Source organism: Zootoca vivipara, chromosome 3 (genome assembly GCF_963506605.1).
Source record: "Zootoca vivipara chromosome 3, rZooViv1.1, whole genome shotgun sequence".
Taxonomy (NCBI): Eukaryota; Metazoa; Chordata; class Lepidosauria; order Squamata; family Lacertidae; genus Zootoca; species Zootoca vivipara.
In genome coordinates, this window is record NC_083278.1 from 66,322,080 (window position 1) to 66,349,164 (window position 27,085).

The following is a 27,085-nucleotide window of genomic DNA, read 5'->3' on the forward strand; positions in this document are numbered from 1 at the left end:
TTTTAACTGAAGATTTGTAAGCCAAATCATTTTTTAATTGCAAGACAGGGTATTTGTTAATAACTATTGATTGGTTGTTATTAATTAATTTTCTGTACTGCCCTTCGCCAAAAGACCACAGGGCAGTTTACAATACAAAAACACAAAAATACATAGCATAGCAATAAACAAAAACATGCACACCCCGGGTTTAAAAGGCCATAGAATTGTTCAATTAGCCAAAGGTCTGGAGAAGAGGAATGTTTTTGTCTGGTGCCTAAAGATATGTAGTGAAGACGCCAGGTTCCCTGGGGAGAACATTCCACAAGCAGGGAGCCACTGCAGAAAAGGCGCATTCTTGTTTTTCCATCCTCTAGACTAGGGTTACCCGACGTCCCCATTTCCCAGGGACAGTCCCTGGATTTGCAAATTTGTCCCCAGACAAATTCCATCCCCAGAATGTCCCCGGATTTCATCTAATGTCCCTGGGAAACGTGGCAGCGGCAGTCTCAACAGCCCGGAGCCAGCCTGGTAGCACAATTGGCTCTGGCTGGCTTCAGGAGCTGCCCGCTGCAGTGGCACCCGCCATTTTGCCTCGCTGGAAGTCTCCATATGGGGACTCGGTGTAGGGGCTGGAGACGTGGAGCTGGGTGCTGCTGCTGGGTAAGAGCTGCGCTGGCTCGTTGAGCTCAGTGCGCCACTGTGACTTGGTGCTCAGCTCGCCGTCAGCGCCACTGTCCAAGACCGGCAGCTCGACCTCCGGGTGGTGCTTGGGCGCCTGTGGCTGCTGCTTGGCTTCACCATTGTGCTCCGCAACTTGCAAGCGGCGGCTCAGCTTGTTGGCCAGCTCATCTTTGGCCATCGTGGACAAGAGGCGAGCAGGAGCCGAGCTGATCCCGTCCAAGCACGCCTCCTCCCATTCGCTCGTCGCTGGCTCTGCTCCGGACCCACTGACTGGGCATGCCATGGCATGGATGGGTGGCCGCCGGACAATTCCTGAGCTAACGCTTACTCCCAAGTAAGCCTGTAGTGGATCGCAGTGCAAGGAGGGAGAGGGGAAGCATGGCTAGCGCTCCAAGAAAGGTCGGGACCCAGAGGAAGGCCGCACAACAGAGAAGACCACAGAAGAGGAGATATTACTTCTTTAGTTTTTTAATAACGTTTTTCCTCTTTCTTTTTTTTAAAAAAAATATTGATTGATTGATTGTGTCCCCGGATTCATTTTAAAAAATCTGGTAACCTTACTCTAGACCTCTTGTGGAGGACGCACTGAAGAAGCCCCTCAGATGATGATCGCAGGGTCTAGGTTGGTTCATATGAGGAGAGTTGATTTATATATGAGAATCTGCCATATTGAAGGTTGCAGTTCAAAGTAACTTTACAAGCTTCAGACTATTGGGTAAAGAAAAGAGTAAACATTACTGTGTATCAAAACAATTCTTCCTGGTTGCATATCAGTTTTGGGAGGATCAAAAGTGCAGGATACAATTAATTATATATTCTAAAGAGGAAACTCAATTTTTAAGCTCATCTGGAATCAGCCATATTTTAAACATAGATATATTTGTGTTTGCGCACATGAACATGTATTAGGTTTATTTCCATCAGAAAAGGAAACAGTTTATAATGACATCTAGTGTTTGTGGCAGACAGTTTTTATCAATTCATGACAATGAAATCGTGTTGTGTTTTCATGGAAGGGGAGATTACATTTTCTTAGAAATGATTGACTGCTTTGTTGTAGTAGACTTATTTATTTGGCTCTCACTGTGAAGACTAGCGAACTTATTCAAAATCTCAGTACATCAAAAATATGTTACAAAAATGAAACTGCTGTTCTACATTACAGATATCTGCAAAAATGATACTAGTATATTGTGTTTGTTGCTCAGCTGAATAGTCTGCAAATACAACATTTACGTTGATTCGGCAACATTTCACATTATGTAGTTGTCATATCTTGAACATTTCATTTTGTGTGTGTCTGAATAGTACTTGCATATTTTATTACAAATGCATCTAATAATTAAGTCATGGACTTAGTTAAATAATTCAAATCATATAGGTCAGGGACTTTTGGGGCCACATTTCCATGACAGAAAGTAGTTGCGAACAATAGAGTGGTGGTGAGAACAAAACGGGTCAGACACTCCTCTGCTTCTGTCCTCCCTTCCACCATCTATTCTTTCTCCCCCCCCCCAAACCTCTGTACCCTTCATTCATCATCCATTTATTCTTCCTTTCTCTGTCTTCTGGCTTGGAAGTGGAGAACTGCATGTGGTTATCCAGAGGTTATTCACATGTGATAGAGGTGATTACATCTCACAAACTGTGTGTATATGATGAAGTTTTACCATACACAATAAATTTTGCAATCTATGACCAGACCTCAGGGGTAACAGTGGGTTTAGTTTAACTATTGGCCAGTCTGCTATTTTTGGGGGGTGGAAAAGTGAAAATGGAACAGGGGAAACTATTGCATACTTTGCAGTAATGGAACATGCATAAGACCCTTAACTACTGTGTTTCTCCAAAAATAAGACACCGTCTTATATTTATTTTTCCTAAAAAAAAAAACCACCCCCACACACTATGGCTTATTTTCAGGGGATGTCTTATTTTTTTCCTCCTCCTGCTGCAGCCGGCATTGCTGCTGTGCTTACCACTATGTCTTATTTTCAGGGTATGGTTTATATTCCTTGAATGCTTAAAAATCTTGCTACGGCTTATTTTATGGCTACATCTTATTTTCAGAGAAACAGGGTAACTATCTCTAACAAAGAATTTGCCTTTTTTCTGCTGCCACATGCTGAATTGGTCTTTTCATCCACTACAACCGAAAAATCTCTCTCATGGAAAGCCACTGACAATTGGTATCTCCTCAACATATATATGAGGCTGGAATATCTTCAGTGTGTATCATTTTACATTTATTTATACTGATTCCCATTTAGCAGAGAGTATACAAAGGCTTATTCAGTTGACTGATACGGTATCTTCCTAAACTTTTCACACCTTTTAGATGATTGAATCACTTCCCTTTCCCCCCCAGTTATGCAAGCTTTCTTCTCTTTAAAGGAAATCTTCTTATCTTTTATAACTTCCTTAACTGCTAGCTAACCATGCCATGTGCATGTTAATGGTGGTATAAAAGTAACAAATGTTAAACACTTGTATTTCAGAAATCAGTAAGACTTAAAAATAATATAAAGTCCGCTGTCATTAATCAGGGGTACCCTTTTAGTCACTTGAAAAACTGATTGGTTGATAAAAAGTATAAATGGTTTTTGACTGAACATTCTGGTCCTACATCTTTGTGGGATTGCAGGTTAAGCATATGATTTCATAGCAGAAACTAGGTAGCGAAGAGGAAGATAAAAACAACCACTATAAGTTCCAACATTCACTAGAGATTTTCATTTCCTTTTCTTTGCTTTCCATTCTGGTCACTTAGTTCCTTCTAGAATGCATGTTTTGTTTGCTAGCAAGGGATGTCTGCTCTGTAGAAGCCAGACTATCCCTAACTCACTCCAGTGCCCTCCCGGCTATACAAAGATGCAGGCAAAGGCTTCAGAACAGGGAGGGGGGTGGGCAATTATTTTCTGGAGCCTGATTCAGTTCCTTTATCAAAGTTAAGAAGATCTTAGTCTTGTAAGCCCATAGAATTCACCCTGAGCCTTGCTGTGTAAAGATTATGGACTGCTCAAATTATGAGCTCCATTAGCAAACATTGATAATTGGTTGTTTGGATGTTCCAGACAGAAGAATCTTATTTTGTAAAACCATTGCTGGAGAAGAAATTGAACAGCGGGTGATTGAAATAGAGTTATGGTTGTAGTAAAGGACAGCCATGCTTTAACACTTAGAGTTCATTCTTTCTCTCTGCCTCTCCCCACTTCCTAGAATGGCTTGTTTATTTGTAAGTCACATTGAAACAGACATTCTGATCACTGTATACGGCTGTTTTAAGAATTATTTGAACTGTTAGGATTCTGTCAGTATAAATGGGATTAGGAGTGCACACTTAAATTTTATTTATTTCCTCAATTCATAAGAGTTTGGTTTCCCGCCCCCTAACAGATGCCTCCTCAATATGGTCCGCAAGGTGTAAGCGGTTACTGCCAACAGCCATATTACAACCAGCAGCCACAACCTCAGCATCTGCCGTCCCAGGCCCAGTATATGTCCCAGGCCCAACAGAGGTACCAGACACAGCAGGTAAGCCCATCTCTTGATCTCACATTGATGCATTTTCAAAATGTTATGTAAGAGATTGACATATTTGAGCTACTATTTTAATAACGTAACCCAGTTTTTCCAGCTATCTCCATTTTAAATTGTACCATCTGATTTGCCTTGATTTTTAGCAGGAGTAAGTAAGATATTCTAGGATTAAAATCAAGCCTCCTGGGCTTCCTTATTTTGAGATAGGATTGGCAGTATATATTCTGTTATTTTCTCCATCTTTCTACAAGTTATATATAGATGGTTCATCTTACTACTACTACTACTACTACTACTACAACTACAAATCCTGCTTAAAATGTCTGATGAAATAAAATATTCAGCAAACATCACATATCCATCCAATTCTGCTGCAGCTATAGCGTTCCATAGACAGATCAGGATTGTTTGTAGAAGACAAATCAGTTACAAGTCCTAAGCAGATGACTCTTCTGTACTTCTCACATGGTAAACTTAAATGAGCCACAGCTGGCAGAAATCGCTTAGGTCAACGACTTGACTTGCTGTGATCTACCGGCTGAGAGCCTCTGACTGAGAAGATTTTTAATCTCAGATACCAAAAGCTGATATTATCTGCATATTTCAATGCATTTTAGGGTTTATTATTTAGTAATTAAAAAGTTTATATACTGCTGACTTGACACAGTAGCATAGACACTCACATGGAACTTGTGGAAATTGAAGGATACTCCTAGGAAAGTGCTATTGAATTGCAGGTGTGTATAGAATTGCAGTCTCAACTCTGTTGCAGGTTAGAGATGCTAAAACGGGAATGTTCCATCTAGCTACTATTCTGTGGTTATATCCAGTTATGCTATCCAAACCAAACATTTATTTTAATGGATGGTAATAGGAACAAGACAGCATTAATGTGTTCATGTCCAAATAAAAAAGTGGATCTTATTTATAAAATAAATTAAGTTCAGGAGAGGTGAAAAGGTGGCTCAGCGTGCTATGCACTTTAGGCTTACAAACAAGAAGTAGGTTGTAGTGGAGAGATTTTGTTGCCCTTAGTTCAGGTAACTATGATGGTAGGCTATATTCCAGTATAGTCCCAGGAGTAACCACAGCTTAAGGACAGTCTGGAAAAAGAAGCAGTCAGACAGGAAAAGTGAAACCAAAATGAATTCAGTCAGTATCCTTTTGCATTCTAGCAAAACTGAGCTGCTGAAGTTCAGGTTCCCCTAAAGGGCTTGTAGAACTTTTGTGTGTAGTGTCATTTAACTGGTAGGTGAAACGACAGACACTGTTGCAAAAATGTTTTGTTTTAATTAAGAATAGTATTCAAACTTAATAAAAGAAGTCATTTCAGTGTCCTCCCTATTTTCTAAGGAAGCGACAAAGTTTTATTGTTCTTTCCTCGTAAAGGAATTTCTGTAAAGAAAGAACACCAATCTCAGAAGGATGTTCCGATAAGGGATGGGGAACTTGTGGTTTTCCAGAAGTTGTTGGATTCCACCTCCCTTCGTCCTTGACCATTCTGATGGGGGCTAATGAGAATAGGAGTTCAGCAGCACAGGGGAGGCATCTGGTTCTCCATCCCCGAGAAGGCATTTTCAGTAGCAGGCAGCCTGGTGGGACTGCTCACTTGACCTCCATCTGGTTGTGTTGCTGCTGTATTCTAGGATGGAGAGGTGGTGGGGTAAGGTGGCACAGCATTCAATCCGGTGCCATCCACTACTATGCATTTCCTACCAGTTTTCAAACCCATTTTTGCAGCCATAAATTCCAAAAAGTGAGTCGTATGCTTGTGCTCTTCAATTAAAAGCTGTACTCGAATACATGGATGAGTGAATGTGAATATTCTACATAGAGGAACAAAATGTTTTCCCTCCTCTCACATTGGAGTTTCAAATATATAAAGTTTAGAGGGGAGGTTTGAACACTTGTCCAAATGGCTGAATGTGTCCAAACTTGCTAGTTTTGTATATGAAAACAATTTGAATGTGCATTTGTGGTTTGTTTGAATCCACCAGGGAAACATCAATAGTATACAGTATTTATTTATTACATTTATATACCACCTTTTATCTTCCAAGGATCTCAAGATGGTGTACATGGAAAATGCACATTTTGTTTACAGTGGTACCTCGGGTTACGAACGCGATCCGTTCCGGGTCGCAGTTCGTAACCCGAAAAGGGCCCGAACCGCCATTTTGCGCATGTGCAAAGTGCTATTTTCGCGCTTTGCGCATGCGCAGAGGCGCTTCTGCGCACGCGGCGAAAATACTTCCGGGTTTGCGAAGTTCGTAACCCGGGTTGTTCGTAACCCGAGGTGTTCGTTTGCAACCCGAGGTACGACTGTACTTATAACACAAGATACAAACTTGGACCATACATTTTCCAATTCCCAATTTGAAAATTTAATGATGATTTTCAAGTTATAGCCACCACTAAGTGGCTATAATTTCATATATATTTTTCCATTCTGAAAATTGCAGATGTGTTCTTGTAGGCGTGAACTGCATGCCAAATGGTTGCTGCCTGTACTGTATTCTTCATTGTCTGCATAGGCCTCATGGCACTTAGAAGTTGAAACAAAAGGTGCCTGCATAATCCTGGACCTGTGACACCAAAGGCTTGGTTTCTTGCACTTATTAAATGAGGCTTGCCAAGTCAGCGAATGAACAATGACCAAAATATTCAGCTAGCAAGTCTGTTTTCATTGAAATAATCAAAAGTGTATTGGAAGTAATAATAATAACTTGATGGTCCTATTACTCTTAATTATTTGCAGATTATCTTAGGGAATTGATACTTTTTCATGTTGTACTATCAGGTGTTTTTGAATAATATATTTTAAAACACCAGTAACTTTCTAGACTTTCCTGAAGCAGCAACTGCATTTTCACTGTGCTGCTCAGGCTAGAATTAGGTCATACTTGTCGCAGAGTGCATTGGGCGTTGCATGCAGTGGCCTACAATTGGAAGCTATTATAAAACTGCTTAACCTACTGCCCTTTTGATTTTATTTTTTACATATGTATAGCTGTAAGCTACAAGCAGAGTTCTGTTTGGTATTTGGTGGGCTGCTGCAGGACACCAAGCCTTTATGGCTTTTAGTTGTTGTGCATAATAAAATCAATGCGTTTAGACTGTAGTTTTAACATACACTTACCTGCGAGTAAGCAGCATTGAACTCAGTGGAACTTACTTATTAAGAGACATGTATAGTGTTTCACCGGGGGTTGGAGTTATTCTATAAAAAGGAATGCAATATTACTGTATATAAACGTAGATTCCAAAGCTCAGATGCAGGCTTTTACTATATGAAGACTGGTTTGCCGAAACATTTCTAAAATGCATTCGGCAGCTGAGGTTTCCTGTGTAGGTTACTGACTTCTGACTGCATTTCCAAACTCATTTAAGAGCAAACATAAAAAAGATAATGCTGTATAAAAAAGCAAATGTTAGAACAACCTGACCTGTCCTCTTTTCTTTCTTTCTTTCTTTCTTTCTTTCTTTCTTTCTTTCTTTCTTTCTTTCTTTCTTTCTTTCTTTCTTTCTTTCTTTCTTTCTTTCCCCTCTCTCTTTTCTTTTAACAAATTTTGATATTTAGCAAAAGACATTGAACATCTCTTGGGATTAAATAAATTTAATGATAATTTCACATTGTCAGATCACCTTTGGTTTACTTTCTTTTCATTACTCAGCAAGTTTGGAAACTGCAGTTTAAAGGGCAGGTAACCAATTTGCCTTGGGACTAGAGCACACCAGGAGGCGAAGATTCTTCACACATTTGAGTTTATAGTCATCCTGATTCAGTTAAGGAGTTCCATGTTCACTGCCGTACTTACCGTATTCTCACTTCATAGATTTGGGAGCCATGCCCATAAATTGGATGTGCATTCAGAAACACATTCAAATGTGCAACTGAGTGTGGATGCAGTTTGTCTATGGTACATTGATTTGAGTGGAATGTGCTTTCAAGTGTACATGTCCATCCACATGCAGCTAGTCACATAGCTCTATGCAATTGTAGAAGCCAGGGTGACTCTACGCACGTATATAAGCCCTGATAGTCATAGGGAGGACTTGCCCATTCACTTAAGTTTTGGGTGGAGATTTTTTACTTGCATTGCCATTGTGAATGTAAAGTTTGAAGGTTTGGGTTGGGTTGTATGCCCTTTAGAATGAATTAGATGCTCAGGCTGCAGTCCTATACAATTTACCTGGAACTAAGTTCGATTGAATTCAACGGGGCTTACCTTTAAGCAGAAGTGTATAGGATTGCAACTTTAGAAGAATAATTTATTGTGTATATATGATCTTATGAATAAAGTGGGAAATATGAAGATTGGAGGGAAAAGCCTGTCCAATATTTATTTCCTACATGGGTGTATCAAGATATTTACATTGTATCTGACAGAAAATGAGGGATCCCTGCTCTTTTGATAAAATTTCCATAATCTCCTAGAGATACATTGCTCTTCATCACCTTTACAGTCTGAATGTTTATTTACCACTGGAAGGCAAATAACATTGAAACTGTTACTTACTTACTTACTTATAAAACCTTTCTCAAGTTATACTTAGCAAAGGCATTTCAGCTTTAAAATGCACTGAAAATATATTCAAGTGTAAATAAATTTTGGAAAGGTAATTAATTTAAAGTTTGTAGAAATCATCTGTGGCTTGGGTTTGATCCAGAAAATACTTCCTTGTTGTTGCTAATATACCGTTGTTTTAAGTTTCCAACCTCTGTTTTCCAATATTTAAATCACAGAAGGTTAATTAAAACAGTTCTTTATTCTGTAACTGCTTGAGAATATTAACCTCACAAAGCCTGTGTTAAATCACTGAAGTGATAGAATTACATTTTCTGTATAAGATTTTGCTGCAAAAGCATAGACAGGGCCATTTATAGTTCAGTGCCATTAATTGCTTAGCATTTGGATATTAGCTCAGGAGTCTATTAATTAACTTGATAATAAAACTATTGGAATGTGAGCTGATAAAAAAGATCTTGTTTAAAAGGAAACTACCAATGATGCCTGTATATAAGTTATAACTAAATATCACTCCCTTACCCTTTTCTACATCAATAGATATCAGTGATAGGTATTTTGCCATTAATACTGAGGAAGCTACTTTAAGTTAATTGTTGAAAGAATTTGAGGAGGGAGGATAAATAGCTTGTGAGAGGTTCCTTTCTCATTAAAGTAATTAATTCCCCCTTCATGACTTTCCTTAACCCTGTCCTAATTGGCCACAAAACAAGTCTGTACAAGTATGTCACAATAGTGCTTGATACTTTTTTATTATTCTAAACAAGACATAATAAATAACACTGTGCAGAGTGAATATAGCTGCCTTGTATTCAGAGGTAGTTTTATGGGAGTGGGAAGCTTTTGCATAGTGGGAACTTCATTTTTTCCTACCCCCACCCAAAAGCCTCTTCCTGAAGATTGGTGAACCTTCATTTTGCTTTTCCTTGGACAATTGCCTGAGATGAATGGGAGTTTGAGGGTAGGCACTGCTTCCAATCCTGCTGTGGCATGCCAGTGCTAGAGTGTACCAGTGGGTGACTGCTGATCTCACCCCCCTCGACTTGGATGCACTGCTACAAGGTTCATTCCTGCCCCCATGCAGCTGCTGTGACAGATAATTCAGCTGTTTGGAGTGTAGTGTCGTCAATATGCTGATGATAGCCAGGTCTGTTTTTCATTTTCATCAACTCAAGGAGCAATGGTTCAATCTCTAAATCAGCCTTTCTCGACCTTCCTTGAGTCCTCAGGCCATGCTTGCTAGGAATGATGGGAGTTGTAGTCCAACTAGGGACCCAAGGTTGAGAAAGCTTTCTCCAAATGAATCACCGGATGGCTGAGGATTAACGTATTGAATTAACCAAGACAAGGGAGAGGTTATGATTGTACACCAGCCAAAGCCTCTGGCTCTGATTTCCACCTGTCCTGAATGGGTGTATGCTCCCCCTAAACGGCAAGGTTTGTGAATCCCCTTACTCTTGGATTCTGTGATAACGGCTGTCTTCTTGAGCTGCTGAGTCTTCCTCTCGTGTGCTCCCTAAATCTGCTGTAGAGGTTTCTCCAACTCTCTGGAGCAGAATTAAGGTGGATGGTGGGAAGAGGAGAGGATGTGCTATTGTGAAACAGTGTACAGTGGTGCCTTGCTAGACGAAATTAATTCGTTCCACGGGTCTTTTCTTATAGCGAAAAATTCGTCTAGCGAATCCCATAGGAATGCATTGAAAAAAAATTAAATTTTTTTGCCCATAGGAACGCATTAATTGAATTTCAATGCATTCCTATGGGAAACCGCGATTCGCTAGACAAATTTTTCGTAAAATGCATTCGTCTAGCGAGGTAACCTCCGCTCGAAAAATCATTTCGTTAAGCGGAAATTTCGTTAAGCAGGGCATTCGTTAAGCGAGGCACCACTGTACCTTGTCCTGATAGAGCATAGTACCTGAGGTTTGGGGGTTCAGCTGTGCGCCCCATAATGTGGTTAGGTGCTTTATTTTATACCTCTAGCTGTATTTTTAAAATAAAGTTTGCACATCATTAATTTCCATTAATAGATCCCAATAGTTCTATATAAAAATATGTGGGAAAATGGTCACTGTGTTTGGGGCTGTACAGCTCTTTTTCTTCTAAGTGAGCAAAATTGTGAGAGGGTGCAGAATGGTTCTTGGGAGATGGCCCAGAAGGTGAAGCACTGTTTCTTGTACAAGGCCTAGTAGGGTTCATATTGGCCAGGTTTGCATGTAATGCTAAGCCAGTTGTGGCTAATTAGGAAGGAGCATGTATGTGAATACATGCAGCTAAATTGCAGCCGCCTCGCTCCTCCTCTGCTGCCGCCAATGGTTAGGCCTGGCATTGCAACTGAACCTGGTGGGTTGTCTCACTCCAGACAAACCATGAGCTGTGGTCAAGATTTGTTACTGTTTTGTCACCTGGTTCAGATGTAACACTAAGACAAACTATAGGGCACTCACTCTTAGTTCTCACTCACAGTATCGTGGAGAAGAAGCAACTTGATTGAATAAAATCATAATTATATACTTACACTTATACATACTATTTATACACCACTGTTGTCTTTTTAACCCTTGATAGTAGATAAAAATGTATTGTTCTCGTTTAGTTTAAATACAAAACAGAATGCAGTGGAAATCTGCCGCAGGACCACATTCATCCAGTGCTATACCAGTTGCACTGGCTCCCGGTAGATTACAGGGTCAGGTTTAAGGTGCTTAAAGCCCCATATGGCCTAGGACCCTTGTACTTAGGGGGCCGCCTCTCCTGGTATGCCCCACGGAGGATCTTACGATCCGCAAACAATAATACCTTGGAGGTCCCGGGCCTCAAGGAGGTTAGACTGGCCTCAACCAGGGCCCAGGCCTTTTCAGCTCTGGCCTCGGCCTGGTGGAACGCTCTGTCGCAAGAGATCAGGGCCCTGCGGGATTTGACATCCTTCCGCAGGGCCTGCAAGGCAGAGCTGTTGCGCCTGGCCTTTGGTCCGGGCCCAGTCTTACCCCCCTCTTTTTTATGGGACTCCCTTCTATGAGACCCTGTATGTAAGTTACCTCCTGGGCTCTTTTTATCAGCTCATATGGGACCAGCATGGAAAGCTGGCCCTGGCGAACACTTGATGTTCCCTACCCTATGGTTGTGATTCGTGGGCTGCCAATTTCATCCTGATTTTAATTTTAAGCTTTATTTTAATCAATTGTTTGATTGTGTTTTAATGTATCATATATTTGGTCCTGGCCCAGGAGGGCAGGATATAAAATTTATTATTATTATTATTATTATTATTATTATTATTATTATTATTAAAAAACCCGTTGAGTAGTAATTTACTTGGAAGTTGTCGGTTAAACTGTGATTTTGACATTGTATAATTAACCAGCCCATGCACAGCTTTCTGATTGCTTTTAGTATAATGTACTTCTTTTAACTACAGGTACAGTTTTTGTAAGTCCTATGAACTCAATTCATGTCCACCTTTTCTCTATAATATATAGTTAAGCAAGGAAGATGCCCCTGAAGAGAAAACGAACTGTTTCCTATGAAGTAGCATTTTTGGGTAACTAGCTTGATTAGCCTAGAGGAACCAGCTACTCTTGGTGCTGTCCCCCCCCTCCTTTATTCAGTAAGCTGTCTTCTGAGTTTTGGCTCTACTGTAAGCTTGGGGCACTGCTATGACCTCATTTACGTGAGGAAGCCCTGCAGTTCAGAGATATTCTTTTGCTGGTGGCAGACAGGCTGGTGGAGTATTCTGCTGTGTGGAGCACTGAGACCCAAATTCTCTGCTTGCACAGCAAGAAAGCTTAAAGAAAAAGCATCCTTTAATCCTGCCACCCCCAAGAGATTGTAATTTTGTTTAGCTGCTGAACTGATTGGTAGTGCTGACTTGAATCTGTAGTACCAGCTCCGTTGCGGACAGATAAGACAAAAGTGTTTCCTTAATGACTCTTAGCAATTGTGGGACTGGAAGGAAACCAAGAGGAGTGTGTGTTATAATTTCCATACATGAATGGACGCAGATGACACCTGCTAATTACGTTTTATATTTTGTTTGGCAACTGCATGGTAATTGAGAAAAGTCTTAAAATATTAAACTAGTATTGGAATGTCCGTTTGAAATCAAACAAGCTCTTACACTACTTACAACCTGTAATTCCACATCAGACCCCTTGTTTTCAATTTTCCCAAGTATTCATATCTGTTAAGGTTCTATAGTTAAAAGTGCTTTATATATTGGGGGACACTTCTTAACTTAAAAAGAACATTTGGGCATTGCTATCAGTGTACAAACTAAATACATGCATAGATAGCATGTCAGAGCTGAAGGATGTAGAAAACACAACTATAAACTATATCAAACAGAATCTTTCTCTGCTAACTTGAATTTTAAAGAGGAAAGTGTATAATCTATTTTGTATTCATTTATTTGAATGTATGTATGTGTGTAAGAAGGTGCCCTCACACTGAATATGCATTGCAGATAATTACATATGTTTGACAAAACTTTGCCTTAGGTTGAACTAGATCCTTTCCAACGATTCTATGATTCTATGATTACAAGGATGAATGGTGTTAGATACTATTCAGAAATAGTATCTGTAGGAGACACCACCGTAGTTGTCTGCAATAAACAAAAAAAACACCTATTAAGAATGTGGAGAATAAGGCAAGGATGGGGAGCCTAATGCTATAGGCAGAACTAGGCAAGAACTCCACATAACAGCAGGAAAATGTCAGAAACAGCATTTGTAGACTGAGGTGAGAGGATTTGCAGTTGACCATCAGTATTTAGAAATGAGCTCATTGAAAAGTGCTGCTCTAATACTGAATAGAGAAGAGAATATTTCAATATGTTAAAAATTCAGAAAACTTCATTTAGAGCTTTTAGTACAGTCATAGCTCGGGTTAAGTACGCTTCGGTTAGAGTACTTTCAGTTTAAGTGCTCCGTGGACCCGTCTGGAACTGATTAATCCACTTTCCATTACTTTCAATGGAAAAGTTTGCTTCAGTTTAAGTACGCTTCAGTTTAAGTACTCTGCGAACCGTCTGGAATGGATTAATCCACTTTCCATTACTTTCAATGGGAAAGTTCGCTTCAGGTTAAATATGCTTCAGGTTAAGTACAGACTTCTAATCTTGCCCTTTAAGTTGAATACCTTCGCCTCCTGTGATACTGCCCTTTTAAAATTTTAAAACAGTTTTCTCCAGGCTGGTAGATGACAAATTAGATAAAGCAGACTTTCTTATCTTTTCTCCTCATATTGATTCAACATCTCCAGTGCAGTAGCTTGTAAAACTCTTTTTATTCTAATTATTATTAAACATATTCCTTCAATTGAAATAGACTTCCCCCCTTTTTGCCCCACTGACACCCCCACTCCTGAAAAAAACGGATTGCAGTATTCCTTTTTCTATGGAGGGTTTTAGCTGAGGAAGCAGAAAGCAAAATGAGACCTAGGATTTTTATTGCCAGGTATGTTTGGCACAAACACCCTTCTCATACAACTCCCAAAAGCAGTTACTGATGTCTGAGAAACTACAGTCATACTTTAAGTACGCTTCGGTTTGAGTACTTTTAGTTTAAGTATTCCACGGACCCATCTGGAACGGATTAATCCACTTTCCATTACTTTCAATGGGAAAGTTCGCTTCAGGTTAAGTACGCTTCAGGTTAAGTACGGACTTCCAGAACCAATTACACTCATACCTCGGGTTAAGTACGCTTCAGGTTGAATACTCTGCGGACCCGTCTGGAACGGATTAATCCACTTTCCATTACTTTCAATGGGAAAGTTCGCTTCAGGTTAAGTACGCTTCAGGTTAAGTACAGACTTCCGGAACCAATTGTGTACTTAAACCGAGGTACCACTGTATCTTTATTAGAACGACACTCCAGAACAGAAGTCTAAATTATATTTGAAGATTTGTGACTTAACACTGGCGCCCCCCGCAAGGACTGATGTTTTAAATGCTGTGTTGTCCCCAACACATTTTTCATGCACTATAGATGTAAGGAACTTTCCTAAGTCAGGAATTTCACTCCAGGAAGACTTCCACGAACAATGTGAAAAAAATTGCAATGCAGGAAGGACCTATATGCATGTATTCTCATTAAACAGATTCAGATGATGAGTCACTCCCATGTTTTTACCTTACTTGCAAGTAGACACATGCAAGATTCTTCAACATGGTTTGGGACATGTGTGGCATCATGTGAGGAAATTAACGAATTAACGCGGGAGGCAGCTTAGATGGTGTTGTGTATAGATGGGTTTGGTTTGGCAAACAGCTAACTTGTTCACACTGGAGGAGTAATGGTACCGGGTATGTGTATGCTTGCTCTTTTTTCACCAACAGTTCCCCCACTCTGTCACTACCGCTCCAACTGCTTTTCCCATCATGGGTTTCCACATGTGACACTCCTTTCAAAACTGTAGCCTCTGGAGACAACGTTTCATTTTTTCAGAAAGTTTGGGCTCTTCTAATACACACAGGGCTCTTAGTGTCACAGTCCTTCTAGGAACAAAGTACCTCTTCAGATTTCAGTGTTTTGTTGTTAATGCTTTTAAAGTAGAGGTTAAAAAGAAAAGGAATACATGGACACATGTATTTATAACTTTGTACGGCTTGTTCACAACAAATGAATTATGCTCAATGATCCCAGTAAGTGTCTTCCTGTAGCTTCAAATGGAAATGCTTTGATTGCGTTTCAAGTGTTGGGAAAAGTTGTCTTGTGATTAGTACAGTATACAGTATTATGCTTCCTAGCAGTCAAGTCCTGACCTGCATTCTAGTTTTAACCCGTCTTACTGACCTCGCATATTGCCATTTGGTTAAAGTGCACATAGCACATTTGAGTGTTTTATGCATCATGCAGTACCTTGTTCTCATGCTTGTTCTTTCATGAGTAACACAAAGTCTTATATTATGACCATATGAGAATCTACTTGAAAGACTTCTGAATTAAAACTGAATTCTTTCCAGTTATGATCCAGATTAGACATAGGCAAACTCGGCCCTCCAGATGTTTTGGGACTACAACTCCCATCATCCCTACCCTCTGGTCCTGTTAGCTAGGGATGGTGGGAGTTGTAGTCCCAAAACATATGGAGGGCCTAGTTTGCCTATGCCTGATCCAAATGAACTGATGCAAGCAAAGTATCTGTCAACAATTGGCCTTGAGTGCCAGATGTCCCAGTGGCATTCAGAACTTGTACATCTTTGTTTGCTTAGTTGTTGTTGGCATCCATCTATCTTGGAAGACAATGGAGTGCACCTCCAGGAGTGAAGTCTAATCACTGGAGAATCCAGTGCCTGCTGTGGCTGCAGAGACTGGTAACTTGTAACTGCTGCCTCCTGTGTTGTTTTTGGTGTGTTAGCAGCACTGAAGAAACCTCTCTTGGGCAGGGATGATGGGAGTTGTAGTCCTAAACTGCCCAGATGACAAGACACTGATCCTGGCCTCACTTTGGTCCTTTGTGGACCAAAGGAAAGCAGAGCAAGACATTTGGCACCAGCTTGGCACCATCCAACCATCTTAGGGACCACTCTGGGTTTACTCCTTAGCCCTTTCTTCTCCCAAAGTTTTTCTCCAAGGCAGTGGGAATTTGCTATGTATAAGTGTTAAGTATGTTCAGTATAACCAAACTCTTATAAATGCATTACAGTGGTACCTTGGTTCCCGAACAGCTTAGATGTCGATCAAATTGCCTCCCAAACGCCGCAAACCCTGAAGTAAGTGTTCCGGTTTGCGAACATTTTTCAGAAGCCAAACGTCAGATGCGGCTTCTGCAGCTTCCGATTGAGTGCAGGAAGCTCCTGCAGCCAATTAGAAGCCGTGCCTTGGTTTTTGAACAGTTTCGGGAGTCGAGCGGACTGGATGGATTAAACTCGAGAACCAAGGTACCACTGTATAAAATAAAATAATAAATAATTATCATTAAAGCAACTGAAAGTATAAAAACGTATAGAATAAATTAAATCTAGACAAGTAGCATTAGAAACACCCCAATCCAGGTGTTGTTTCCAACTAAAGCATAAAATGTATAAAGTTTCACCCTTTAAAAATGCCCTTCAGAAATGTGGCATAATCTCCAGATTATGAAAATGATGTAAATGTACGTAACATGCCCTGTGAGTGTACATTTTAAAGTGGATGATTCTGGAACTATAAATTTAAGGATGCAGTAAATCACTTCTTTTAACAAGACTTTTGTAATTAGTGTACCAGGTGCACATATGTTGAGGGAAATGGGTAAACAATCTTACCTGATTGTGTGAGTGATCATTTTGCATTACATAGAAAGCCTGTGAGTATGATCTTGTTTGAAAAGTATGTATTAAGCTCTTCATTCTGAAAGTCTCTTGCAACCCTTTTTCAATTTCTCTTCCATTTTAAATAATTTTATCTCCCATTTTCATATACAACTTTTGATTTTTAAACATTTTAAAACTAACTAACTTGACAGTAAGAGCTATTAGGCAGTGGAATCGTCTCCCTTGAGAGGTTATGGACTCTCCTTCCTTGGGGGATTTTAAACAGAGGTTGGATGGCCACCTGTCATAGATGCTTTAGCTGATTCCTGCATTACGGGGGTCGAACTGGATGACCCTCAGGGTCCCCTTCAACTCTAGAACTGGCGAGGCACATAATCAACGGAGCATTCTTTACACTTGTAATTAAATCGGCTTCTTACACAATTATTAAATGAAGTTTTATTAAAGTAAATACTACATATTCCTGGAGAGGGTTGATCCTCAGGGTCCCTTCCAACTCTACTGTTCTACGGTTTTGTTTTGCCTTGTGGGATCCAAGATGGCTGGATTTGACTGGCCACCACTCAATCAAGCCTTACTAAAAAGTTACTTAGATCTTCCCTGTCCTAGGAAGGTTTCTTCAGGAAAAGTTGCACTGTTGGTACAGAAGCACTCCACCTCATTGAGACTATAACCACCTCCACTTTAAATTTGGTTCCCCCCTGCTCTCCCCACATGCTCTCCCCCCCCCCGGGAAAACTGGCCCATCAACATAACTTCCTCACCCCCATGGTTCCCAAAAGTGTTCTGAAGAGGCAGCCTCCTTGGATGTCTTCTCTTTGGTGGCAACCCTGCTGTTGAAGTCAGCTTTTGCTTTTAATCCCTTGCCCCAGAAGGCCAATGCAAGCGGATATAATCAGGAACGAGGAATCTGCTAGCTAGAAACTGCAGAGTCAGGTATGATCCACTCCAGGAGGACAAACTCTTATTGGGGAAGAACCCACAGGTATGGCAGAAGATGATAAATTGCACTTATTTCACCTGGGTCCATGTCTGTTCTTTTTCATCCTTTCCCATTCACTGGGGAAGTTGTTAACTGGCCTGGGCTGAATTTCAGGGCAGGGTTGAATTCAATTCAGTGTGGAAATGGCACTTTCAGCTACTTCATAATTCTGCTGATGGTTCACGATACACCGTCTTTGGGTGGCTCCCAGAATAGGGAAAATCTGAATTGAAATGTTTAGCTATTTATTTTAAAGTGAGTTTCTGTACCAGTCATCCATATATCACTAGCTTCCAGATTTTAAATATGCACACACACTGAGTCAATCTGTTTTGTGCACACACTAGTTTGTATATAAGGGCAATGTTATATCTTTGGAAATGTGCTCCCCCCCCCCCGCATGTACCCCCCCAAAAAAGCATTAAAACTTATTCAGGTGCTACCATTATTGAGAGTCACATCTAAGAATCTTTCAGTGATGGCATCTACGTAGTGGCATAACGCCTCCATTCATGACTGACATGCCTCTTCAGTTGCTTCTTGTGGTTACAGAATATTTTTCTTTTCTACCAATAATTTTGTACGCAACGGAGCTGCCTTTAAGTAGTAAGAATTCCATTCGTTTCTGCGCTGATTGAGGTTTTAACAGAGTTTTGTAAATGTTCATTTTATATTTTTTTTAAAAGGACTTTTAATGTTTTCATTCTGAGCCACTTAGAAAAAACCCTGTTGCAATTTCAGGGGATTCTGGGATGTATGATAGTCTGGAATGCCAGTAAGCCACACCCACTGCAAACATAACAGATCAGGTGAGAGGCAGTGGATGGAACTGTGGAAAATTGATGTGAAAACTGAACTTATACTTTTATTGTATTGTAGGTATAAGCATTAGTATTGTAAGTATAAGTATAATTTCACATAACAGATTTTATGTGAAACTAGTGAAAATTTTGCAAGAAGCAATCAAATACCACCTGAAAGCCCTATAAAAACAGCTAGAAAAGGGACAGAAAGATGGATTAAACAACTGCCCAAATGCAGCCTATGTCTCACTTTAACGTGTTTTACACTTTCAGGCATTTCTTGCTTTCCAGAGTATTAAAAATGTTTTGTAACAAGCAGTAGATGGACAGGTCAACAAATTTACGCAATGGTTTTATTCTGAAATGCTTGACCATGCAGGGGTTTTTTCTTCCTCTTTTAATTAGAAACCACTGTATGGGGTAATTGTAAATTAGAGTAACCTACAGGATGTGATTTTGCAATTGCAGTTAAAAGTAAACAATGTAAACAAACCTGTGTGTGTGCAGTTCATCAATGCAACAATTACTTATGAGTGCAGTAGCTCTACTACAGAATTGCTATACCCACATGGACCACCCTACTTATTTCAGAGAGGGAAGCAGATCTACATGTGCATTCCTTTGCACATATTAACCCAATGTCAATATGAAATGAATGATGTTGCCTATGCATGCAGGAGTACTATGTGTGTGCATCAGAGCTAATGTGGAATTTGGAATGGGGCAAGAATGTGATCCATGATTTAAAACAAAAACAAAAAAGTGGTTAACTGGGCTGGAATTCTAGCTCAGCTGCAGTGCAAATTATAGTTCTTTGGGTACTTACTGCTAACAAACCAACTAGCTGTATTAAAGTATCTACAGTAAATGAAATTGTATAAAAATTATTGAGTTGTATTTTAAAAGGTAGTGGTTTTTTTAGCCCTTTAAATATTTTCTGCTACCAAACTTCTATTATTTTTATGTTTTAATTGCAACAATTCTAAATACTTTTTAAAAGTTGCTTTCTCCCTGAATGAAGAGCTAGATCTGAAGAAATGGAAGCTACAATTATTATTATTATTAATAATAATAATTTTATTTATACCCCGCCCTTCCCAGTCAAGACCGGGCTCAGGGCGGCTAACAACAAAAATTTCAAAACAAGCATAAAAGAAACAATTCAATTAAAATACAGATTAAATACAATGTGAAAATTCAATTTTAAAATGGGAATCTACAAGTGGAACCTCATTTAAATATCTATAGGATAAAACCTTAGGGGAGGGTAACACTGGGGTCAGACTGAGTCAGTCCAAAGGCCAAGCGGAACAGCTCTGTCTTGCAGGCCCTACGAAAATATGAGAACTCCTGCTGGGCCCTAGTCTCCTGAGAGAGTGTGTTCCACCAGGTCGGGGCTAGTACTGAGAAGGCCCTGGTCCTGGTCGAGGCCAGTCTAACCACCTTGTGACTCAGGATCTCCAGTATATTGTTATTTGTGGACCTTAATGTCCCCTGTGGGGCATACTGGGAGAAACTCTAGCTCTCATCTCATCATCATCCCTACACCCTTTGCTCCCCAAGTGCCTTGTGTTTGTAGCTATCCCCCTGTTCCCCATTTTGAAAGCCTGTTTGTAAATTTCCATGTCAGTCCTACTTTAATGCCTGCTTGGTTTTTTGTTTGTTGGGCTAGAATACTAAATTAAAAAGAAAGACAGCTGGTTGAACAAATGATATAAGTGTTACTATTTTCTGTGGAGGGTTTATTACAAGCACCTCTGCAATGATACGAAATAGTGAGGTTGTGTTTAAATTTCAAAGAAAAAGCAGAGGTTTGCTCATTTGTTTGCCTATTGTGAGGCTCCCCTGCATCTTTAAGTTGCTTTGTAACAGGGGGAAGGCAGCTGAATAGAGAGGCCTTGTGTCATTTGTTGATTTTAAATCATGCTGTAAAATCCAAAGGAACCTGCTGGCCTACACAGCAGGAGAACTGTGTCGCAAGCAGAAATCTGGGAGGAGGAATTGGGGGGGGCGGCAGCGTCAAAGTGGATAATAATCATTCAGCCATCCACATTTTCACCCTTATGCCTGGTTGTGTTACCCTTTACCGGTAACCAAATGGAAGAACTGGTCTTTAAAGATTTTTATTGGCACATACTTAAAAGTTGGATGTGGATCAAAAAGAAAGTGACCTATCAGTTTCATTAGCACTAAAAACAAAGAAAAAAGTCCAACACCTTCCTACCTACCTACCATTATTCAGATTTTTTCAAAAGAAATGGCTAAGCATTTTTCTATATTTTATCTGCATTCAGATTGAAGCAAAAAGTATTTGTTTCTCTGAATCTGCCTGCTAGAGAGAAGGATCCAGCTGTGACTCTTAGCGTTTTGGAGACCCTCATGGCAACATCATGTTTAAAACACCCAGAAAGAGTTAACTGGCTCATAGCATTGCAGGACTTGGAAGTAGCTGCTATTGGACCAGATGCTTTTGGCACTCCAGAGAGTCCTTTATAAGGACCAGCAGCAAAACTGTGAGTGCACTTATGGGGTGGCATAGAGAAATTATTTCCTTGTACTTTCAGGCTAAAAATGTTGCATGTAAAAATAATTGTTCACGTTTAGTTGTTTATCAAAATTGCAAACAAAGACAGAAAAAAAACAAATTAAGAGAGCAATCTGTTTTGCAAATTTGGTGGTGGTGGTGGGGAGACAATAAAACAGCTTTCCTCCTTGATTGTTAAGGTGTGATATCTGTTTTCTACAATTGGCTCTTCAACTTTCTGTGCCACATGCTAATATAAGAGTTTTACATTCTGTCCTACTCCTTGTCTGTATAAGAACAAACCGTAAGGTTGCAGGTAAGACTTGTAATTATTATGTACCTGGGAACATAAAGTAAAACTGGCGGCTGCATATCGTAATATGCCATTATTTTTATTTATGCTTTCTTGTACTGTAGTGTGAAAGAAATCTGTCTCTAATCTATTGGGACAGACTTAGCACAAGAAGTAAACATTTTAAGTTTAATTCATCTTTCATGTTGATGTCCCGTCCTTGAAAACTTGATATAGGTTTGGTTGACACCTTGTGGTAATTCTGCCCTCAGTTCTGCACAAATAAATCCTGTTGATTTGAATAGGGCATGCATTAGTAATTGGGTGCAGGGTTTTTGGCAGCTTATTAAACCATTTCCCAAAACAATTCACTTTAAAATTCATTGAAATAGAAAGCAAGCCATTCTTAGGGCACATTCTAGGCATACACACAGGTTCCTCCTGTTTTATCCTGATTCCCCTTGTCTCACCTATGCATGTATTCTGGAGCATTATCATTTGACCAAACGGAATGGAAGGGGATATGTAAGGAATGGCCTTTTGAGTTGCTTGCATGCATGTTGAGCATTACTGACACCCTCCATATATGGTAAAATGAATAACCCATTAGTGTTAATTTTAGAGCTTCCTCAGATGCAGCTATTCAAGAATTATAATTGTAGTTATATGCTCTGGAATAAATGGAAAGACCTCCTGATTGGCTGATTCGGTATCCTACCGAACTCTCCTCAAATTCTCTCTTACGTCTTCACTCCACCAGAAAAAATGGGAGTGTTGTCTGGTCTCGGTGCTGGAAGCAAGATTTCTGTAGAAATTCCAAGGCGCCACATGTGTCAGTACATCCCGCCCCCATTCCTTCCCCCACTCTTCCTAGGCCTGTTCCGCCCTCGCCCTTTTGCGGTACCAAAAATGGTGTGTGCACCAGTGGTCGCACATGTGCCGATCGTACTCAGATGGGGAGTTGCCTGTAAATAGTTATATTTTGAGCCCTGTGGACATCTCTTGGGTGTGGAAAGTGCACCAGAATGTGTGTGTGTGTTAGTTAATCCCTCAATGTATTGCCAGTCTTTTCTCTCTTCTCATGAACTTTATCATACCTCCTCTTTTGCATTATTAATATATTAATATCTGTTTTATCCAGGAAATGTCTCAGGAAGCCTATGGATCCAGGTCCCAGCCCCCAATCACCCAAGGAAAGCCTAACCATGAAGAAATGAATCTAATTCAACAAGAGAGGCCATCAAGCTTACCAGTAAGAAATTAGTTGTCATCTGGTAGAAATGTTTTCATGTACTGTGTTGAAAATAATATTCTGCAGTGTAGAAATTATTTCAAATTCTTGCTGTTTGGGGAGTTTTTCAGTATCAAATTTCTATTTGAATTTAAATTATAATGAAAAACAAGACAGTAAGGATTTAGCTCATATATTCAGAGAATTCCTTTATTCTCAAAGATTACTGAATAATCCCCACCACACATTTTCTGTATTGGATGTTGGATATTGGATATTTAAGATATACACATTTAACTAGATATGCAAGAATAATATTTCTCCTTGCACATCTGTTGTGCTAAACATTTATCACCAAATTGGTGTCTGAAGGAAGCTGGAGTATACTAAAATATTCCTGCGTTAAAATTGTACCACTTTCTGCAGTGCTTTTTAACTTTAAAGAGCAGCATTTGTGCAGATGACCTTTCAGTGTTTTAGATGCAACATTTCCAATTATGGAAGATTTGCACAACCATGTTTTCCATTGGATTGTTGCAGATAGCCTGATCGTTTAATTTGGTAACATGTCAACTCATCACAGTCAAGCTAATACTGATTGCATGGGGGGGGGGGGTTAAAGAAGTACTTTTATGTGATATTCCTGTCATATTATAATTACCTTATTAACTTAGTTGAGTGAATCTGTTCTTGATTGACAATATGGAAAACATTTTTGGAATGATAATTGGATAATACCATACTCCTTATTTTGTGAATTAGTGTGAAAACAGTGATGATGTTGAACAGTGATGATGTTGAAATTTTCAAAAGGTGTTGTGCTTAATAATAGCAAATTTTAAGTTGTATCTAAAATGAGAAGATGTGTTTTTTTGTGTGGCAGCCCTAGAAAAGTTTACTAGAAAGTAAATCTCTTGAACTTAGTGGGCTTTACGTCCAAGTACCGTAAATGGGTTTAGGTGGGTTTTTTGGCTATAAGAACAGCCAACTCCAGCTCTTATTTATCTGGTGCTTATGCTGTTGTGCTTGTTGGGGCTGATGGGAGTTGAAGTCCAAAACATATGGAGAGCACCAAGTTGGGGAACGCTGGGTCACAGTAATTGTTTTCAGAGTACAGTAGTGTGGTTTTACATAGTGCTGGGTTTTGCTGGGTCATTTCATTTTTCGCTAAGAGTCACAGATGAAGTTGTATGCAGTCTTTTGTTTCCATTATTCAACTGCCAGGAACAAAAGTAAAAATTAGCAAAATAGTATCTATTTTCAATTCATTTCTGACCACATCTTTGCATGTATTTAAAAAAACAAAACAAAGTTTACAAAAGACAAATTGGTTAAAGCTGAATGCTTGCATACTGACCTACATAATTTAATAAGACATATATAGTCTTTAATAGTCTGACTATATAATATATTTCAGTAATATATTTGTTATGGTTACAAAAAAACGCTGCTTCTTTCTCTAATTCCATGCAATTTAGCACTTGAGTAATTTGGAATCTCCACAGATCCTTTAAAAGAATGCTTTGCAGAAGTTTCACACTTTTAAAACGCTTAATTTCACCTGGAAAGCCTTAAGTATGTCTAACTATTCTACTGAAATGAGCGAGACTTTGATGAGCTGAGTTTGGCCGAATCACACGCTATGTTTCATCGCCAACGATGTTTAATTTAAAAAAGCAAGAAAATAAGAGGGTATAGGTTACATAAAATATTTCTACTTTTGTATGGGCTTTTAGTTTCCCTGTAATAATTAGTAAATAGCTGGTGTTTTTTATTTGTATCTATATGTTTCATGTTTGTCACTTTGTATCACACTTTCTTCGATAATTCTTAGTAATGAATTATTTTTAGGACTAAGCTAATGCAGGGCCTAGTTCATGAAAGCATCATATATTGCAAAAGGGATAATTCTCATCTTGGCAGTTGTTGGAGGGACTGAGAAATGGAGCAAAATGTCCACCAATTAAGAATGAGGGCAGAAAAAATTGCCCTCAGACTATAATTAGGTGTCCTGGCATCAGATCTCATATGCTACATGGCATTGTGAGAAAACCTAATTAAAGCGAGGACAGTCTTTCTGGCCCTTACTCTGATTTTGCTTCATGGGCACATCACTAAAATTTGCAGGGCCACAAGTCCTGGTCACTACAAATGCTGATCTGGGAACAGTATTTCTGCCTGTTTGGGATGGGGTTGGGCCCTTGATGAATATGGTTTGATGTTTAGGAGTGCCCCTTGACCTGGTCTTGCTAGTAGATGTTCAGCTGATGCTTCAGTTTGGTGGGGCACTTGAGCTGGGATTTCTGGGACTACTGTCTTCATGTCAGGAGCCTGTTCAAATAATATTAGAAAGAATATGATGTATTTGGTTTGAAATTGCCAACAAAAAGTAGATCAGGAACAAAAGCAAAATATTTCAAGTTACTTGAAACTGTTAAAATTAATTAAAACATTATCCTTCAATGTTCCAATTTACTTTAGCTCCTTGATAAATGCTGAATATCTATGAAACAATATATACAGTGGTACCTCCGGTTGTGAACGGGATCCATTCCGGATCTCAAGGTTTCCACAACCCGAGGATCACTGTTCTGCGCATGCACACGCAGCGAAACCCGGCCCAATACTTCCGGGTTTGCCGCTTTCATAACGTGAAGTTTACGTAACCTGAGGGTTATGTAAGCCGAGGTGCTACTGTACAGGTAAAAGAAAAACACACAGGAAATGCCAGTATTGCCTACTAATAAAAGTAGCCACTTTATTTTACCCAAATAGTAATGCATTTTTAATTCATCTGAGCAGCCCAACTTCTTTCTCCAATGTATTTCTGTAAAATAGTGTAGGCAATAATCCAAAGGATTCAATGGCACTTTTGCTTGTGCAAGAAAAGGCACTATGATTTGTGGCAGCTCTTCTTTTCCTCTCCAGCACTCCCCTGTGCCGTATCTAATACTATTTCTAAGAATCCCCCAACTCTAAAGACCAGATTTCGGGGTACACTGCATGCTGCAATTGAGAGGAGGTGGTGGGAAAGTCACATTCCACAAGCAGAATTCTTCACACGCTTTTAGGATCCAAGCTATAATGTGGCTCCTGTCAGATCGTGGATATATTCAGCAAACATTTCCATGAATATTGCAGCAATTTCAGGCAAAGATGCTGTTATGGCCATGGGATTTTCTGCTGGCTATATCACCGATTTAACCAGTTCATACATTATGTTTCCCCACAAAATCACTCCGCTATGGACTGGACTGCATGAATTTTAAGCACTAGAATGCAGAAGTGGGGGAGAGGTTCACACATGAGCTCAGCTGAATACCTGATGGAACAAGTAAACTTTGAAAAATCACAAAGTAGCCTAGTGGTTCCACCAGATGATTGGCTGCAAACCACTTTTGGGTATGTGCATACTTTCCTGTCACCTATGTATATGCTGTGTGTGTGTGTGTGTGTGTGTGTGTGTGTGTGTGTGTGTGTGTGTAAAATTTTAAATATACTTTTAATAAGTGCTTTTTTCTAAAAAAATGTTTAGGGGTACAGTGGTACCTCGGGTTACAAACACCTCGGGTTACAAACACTTCGGGTTACAGACTCCGCTGACCCAGAAGTAGTATCTTGGGTTAAGAACTTTACCTCAGGATGAGAACAGAAATTGCGCGGCAGCAGGAGGCCCCATTAGCTAGCGTGGTACTTCAGGTTAAGAACAGTTTCAGGTTAAGAACGGACCTCCGGAACGAATAAAGTTCGTAATCAGAGGTACCACTGTACTCTCATTTTCCTACTCATATTGAAATACTGCCCCTCAATGAGGCCAAACTTAAATTCACAAAATGCTTAGGGGTATGCATGTACCCCCTGCGTCCTCCCAGAAAAAGAGCACTGCTTCTAACTAAGCTGAAGTACATCTAATTGAAGCAATCCCTTCTTATTCCCCTGCCTACCCATGCCTCCATTCCATCCCTTAATGTGTAGTTATCCTGCGTTTATTTTAGATTGCAACCCTTGGAGTAGAGACCTGACATACCTGTTTTTTTGTAAAGTGCTCTGTGTGTGTGTCGTTGTGTCTATAAAGATAATGTAGGTCTCCTGCCATTTGTACCATCTGCTCCTTGGAAATCTTGCCCTGTTTTTCTCAAGGTTTCTCTCTGAATTTCAGGGGACAGTTTAATTTCTTTCCTTCAGCGGAAAACCAAACTCATTTAATTATACAAACACAAGATACTACCTTATAATGGTGAACTAAATAATATGCACTGTT

The 27,085-nt window shown here is 39.7% G+C and overlaps 1 protein-coding gene across 10 annotated transcripts in view; it reads left to right on the top strand.

Moving 5' to 3' along the window:
* The window catches only part of ARID1B (AT-rich interaction domain 1B), a 363,660-nt gene that overhangs the window by 78,811 nt on the left and 257,764 nt on the right, over positions 1 to 27,085 (top strand). For all 10 annotated transcript variants that reach the window (XM_035108659.2, XM_035108661.2, XM_035108664.2 and 7 more), the window contains exons 3-4: positions 4,060 to 4,197; positions 22,735 to 22,845. In XM_035108659.2, coding sequence (XP_034964550.2) covers positions 4,060 to 4,197; positions 22,735 to 22,845 — 249 coding nt within the window. The remainder of the gene's footprint in view (positions 1 to 4,059; positions 4,198 to 22,734; positions 22,846 to 27,085) is intronic.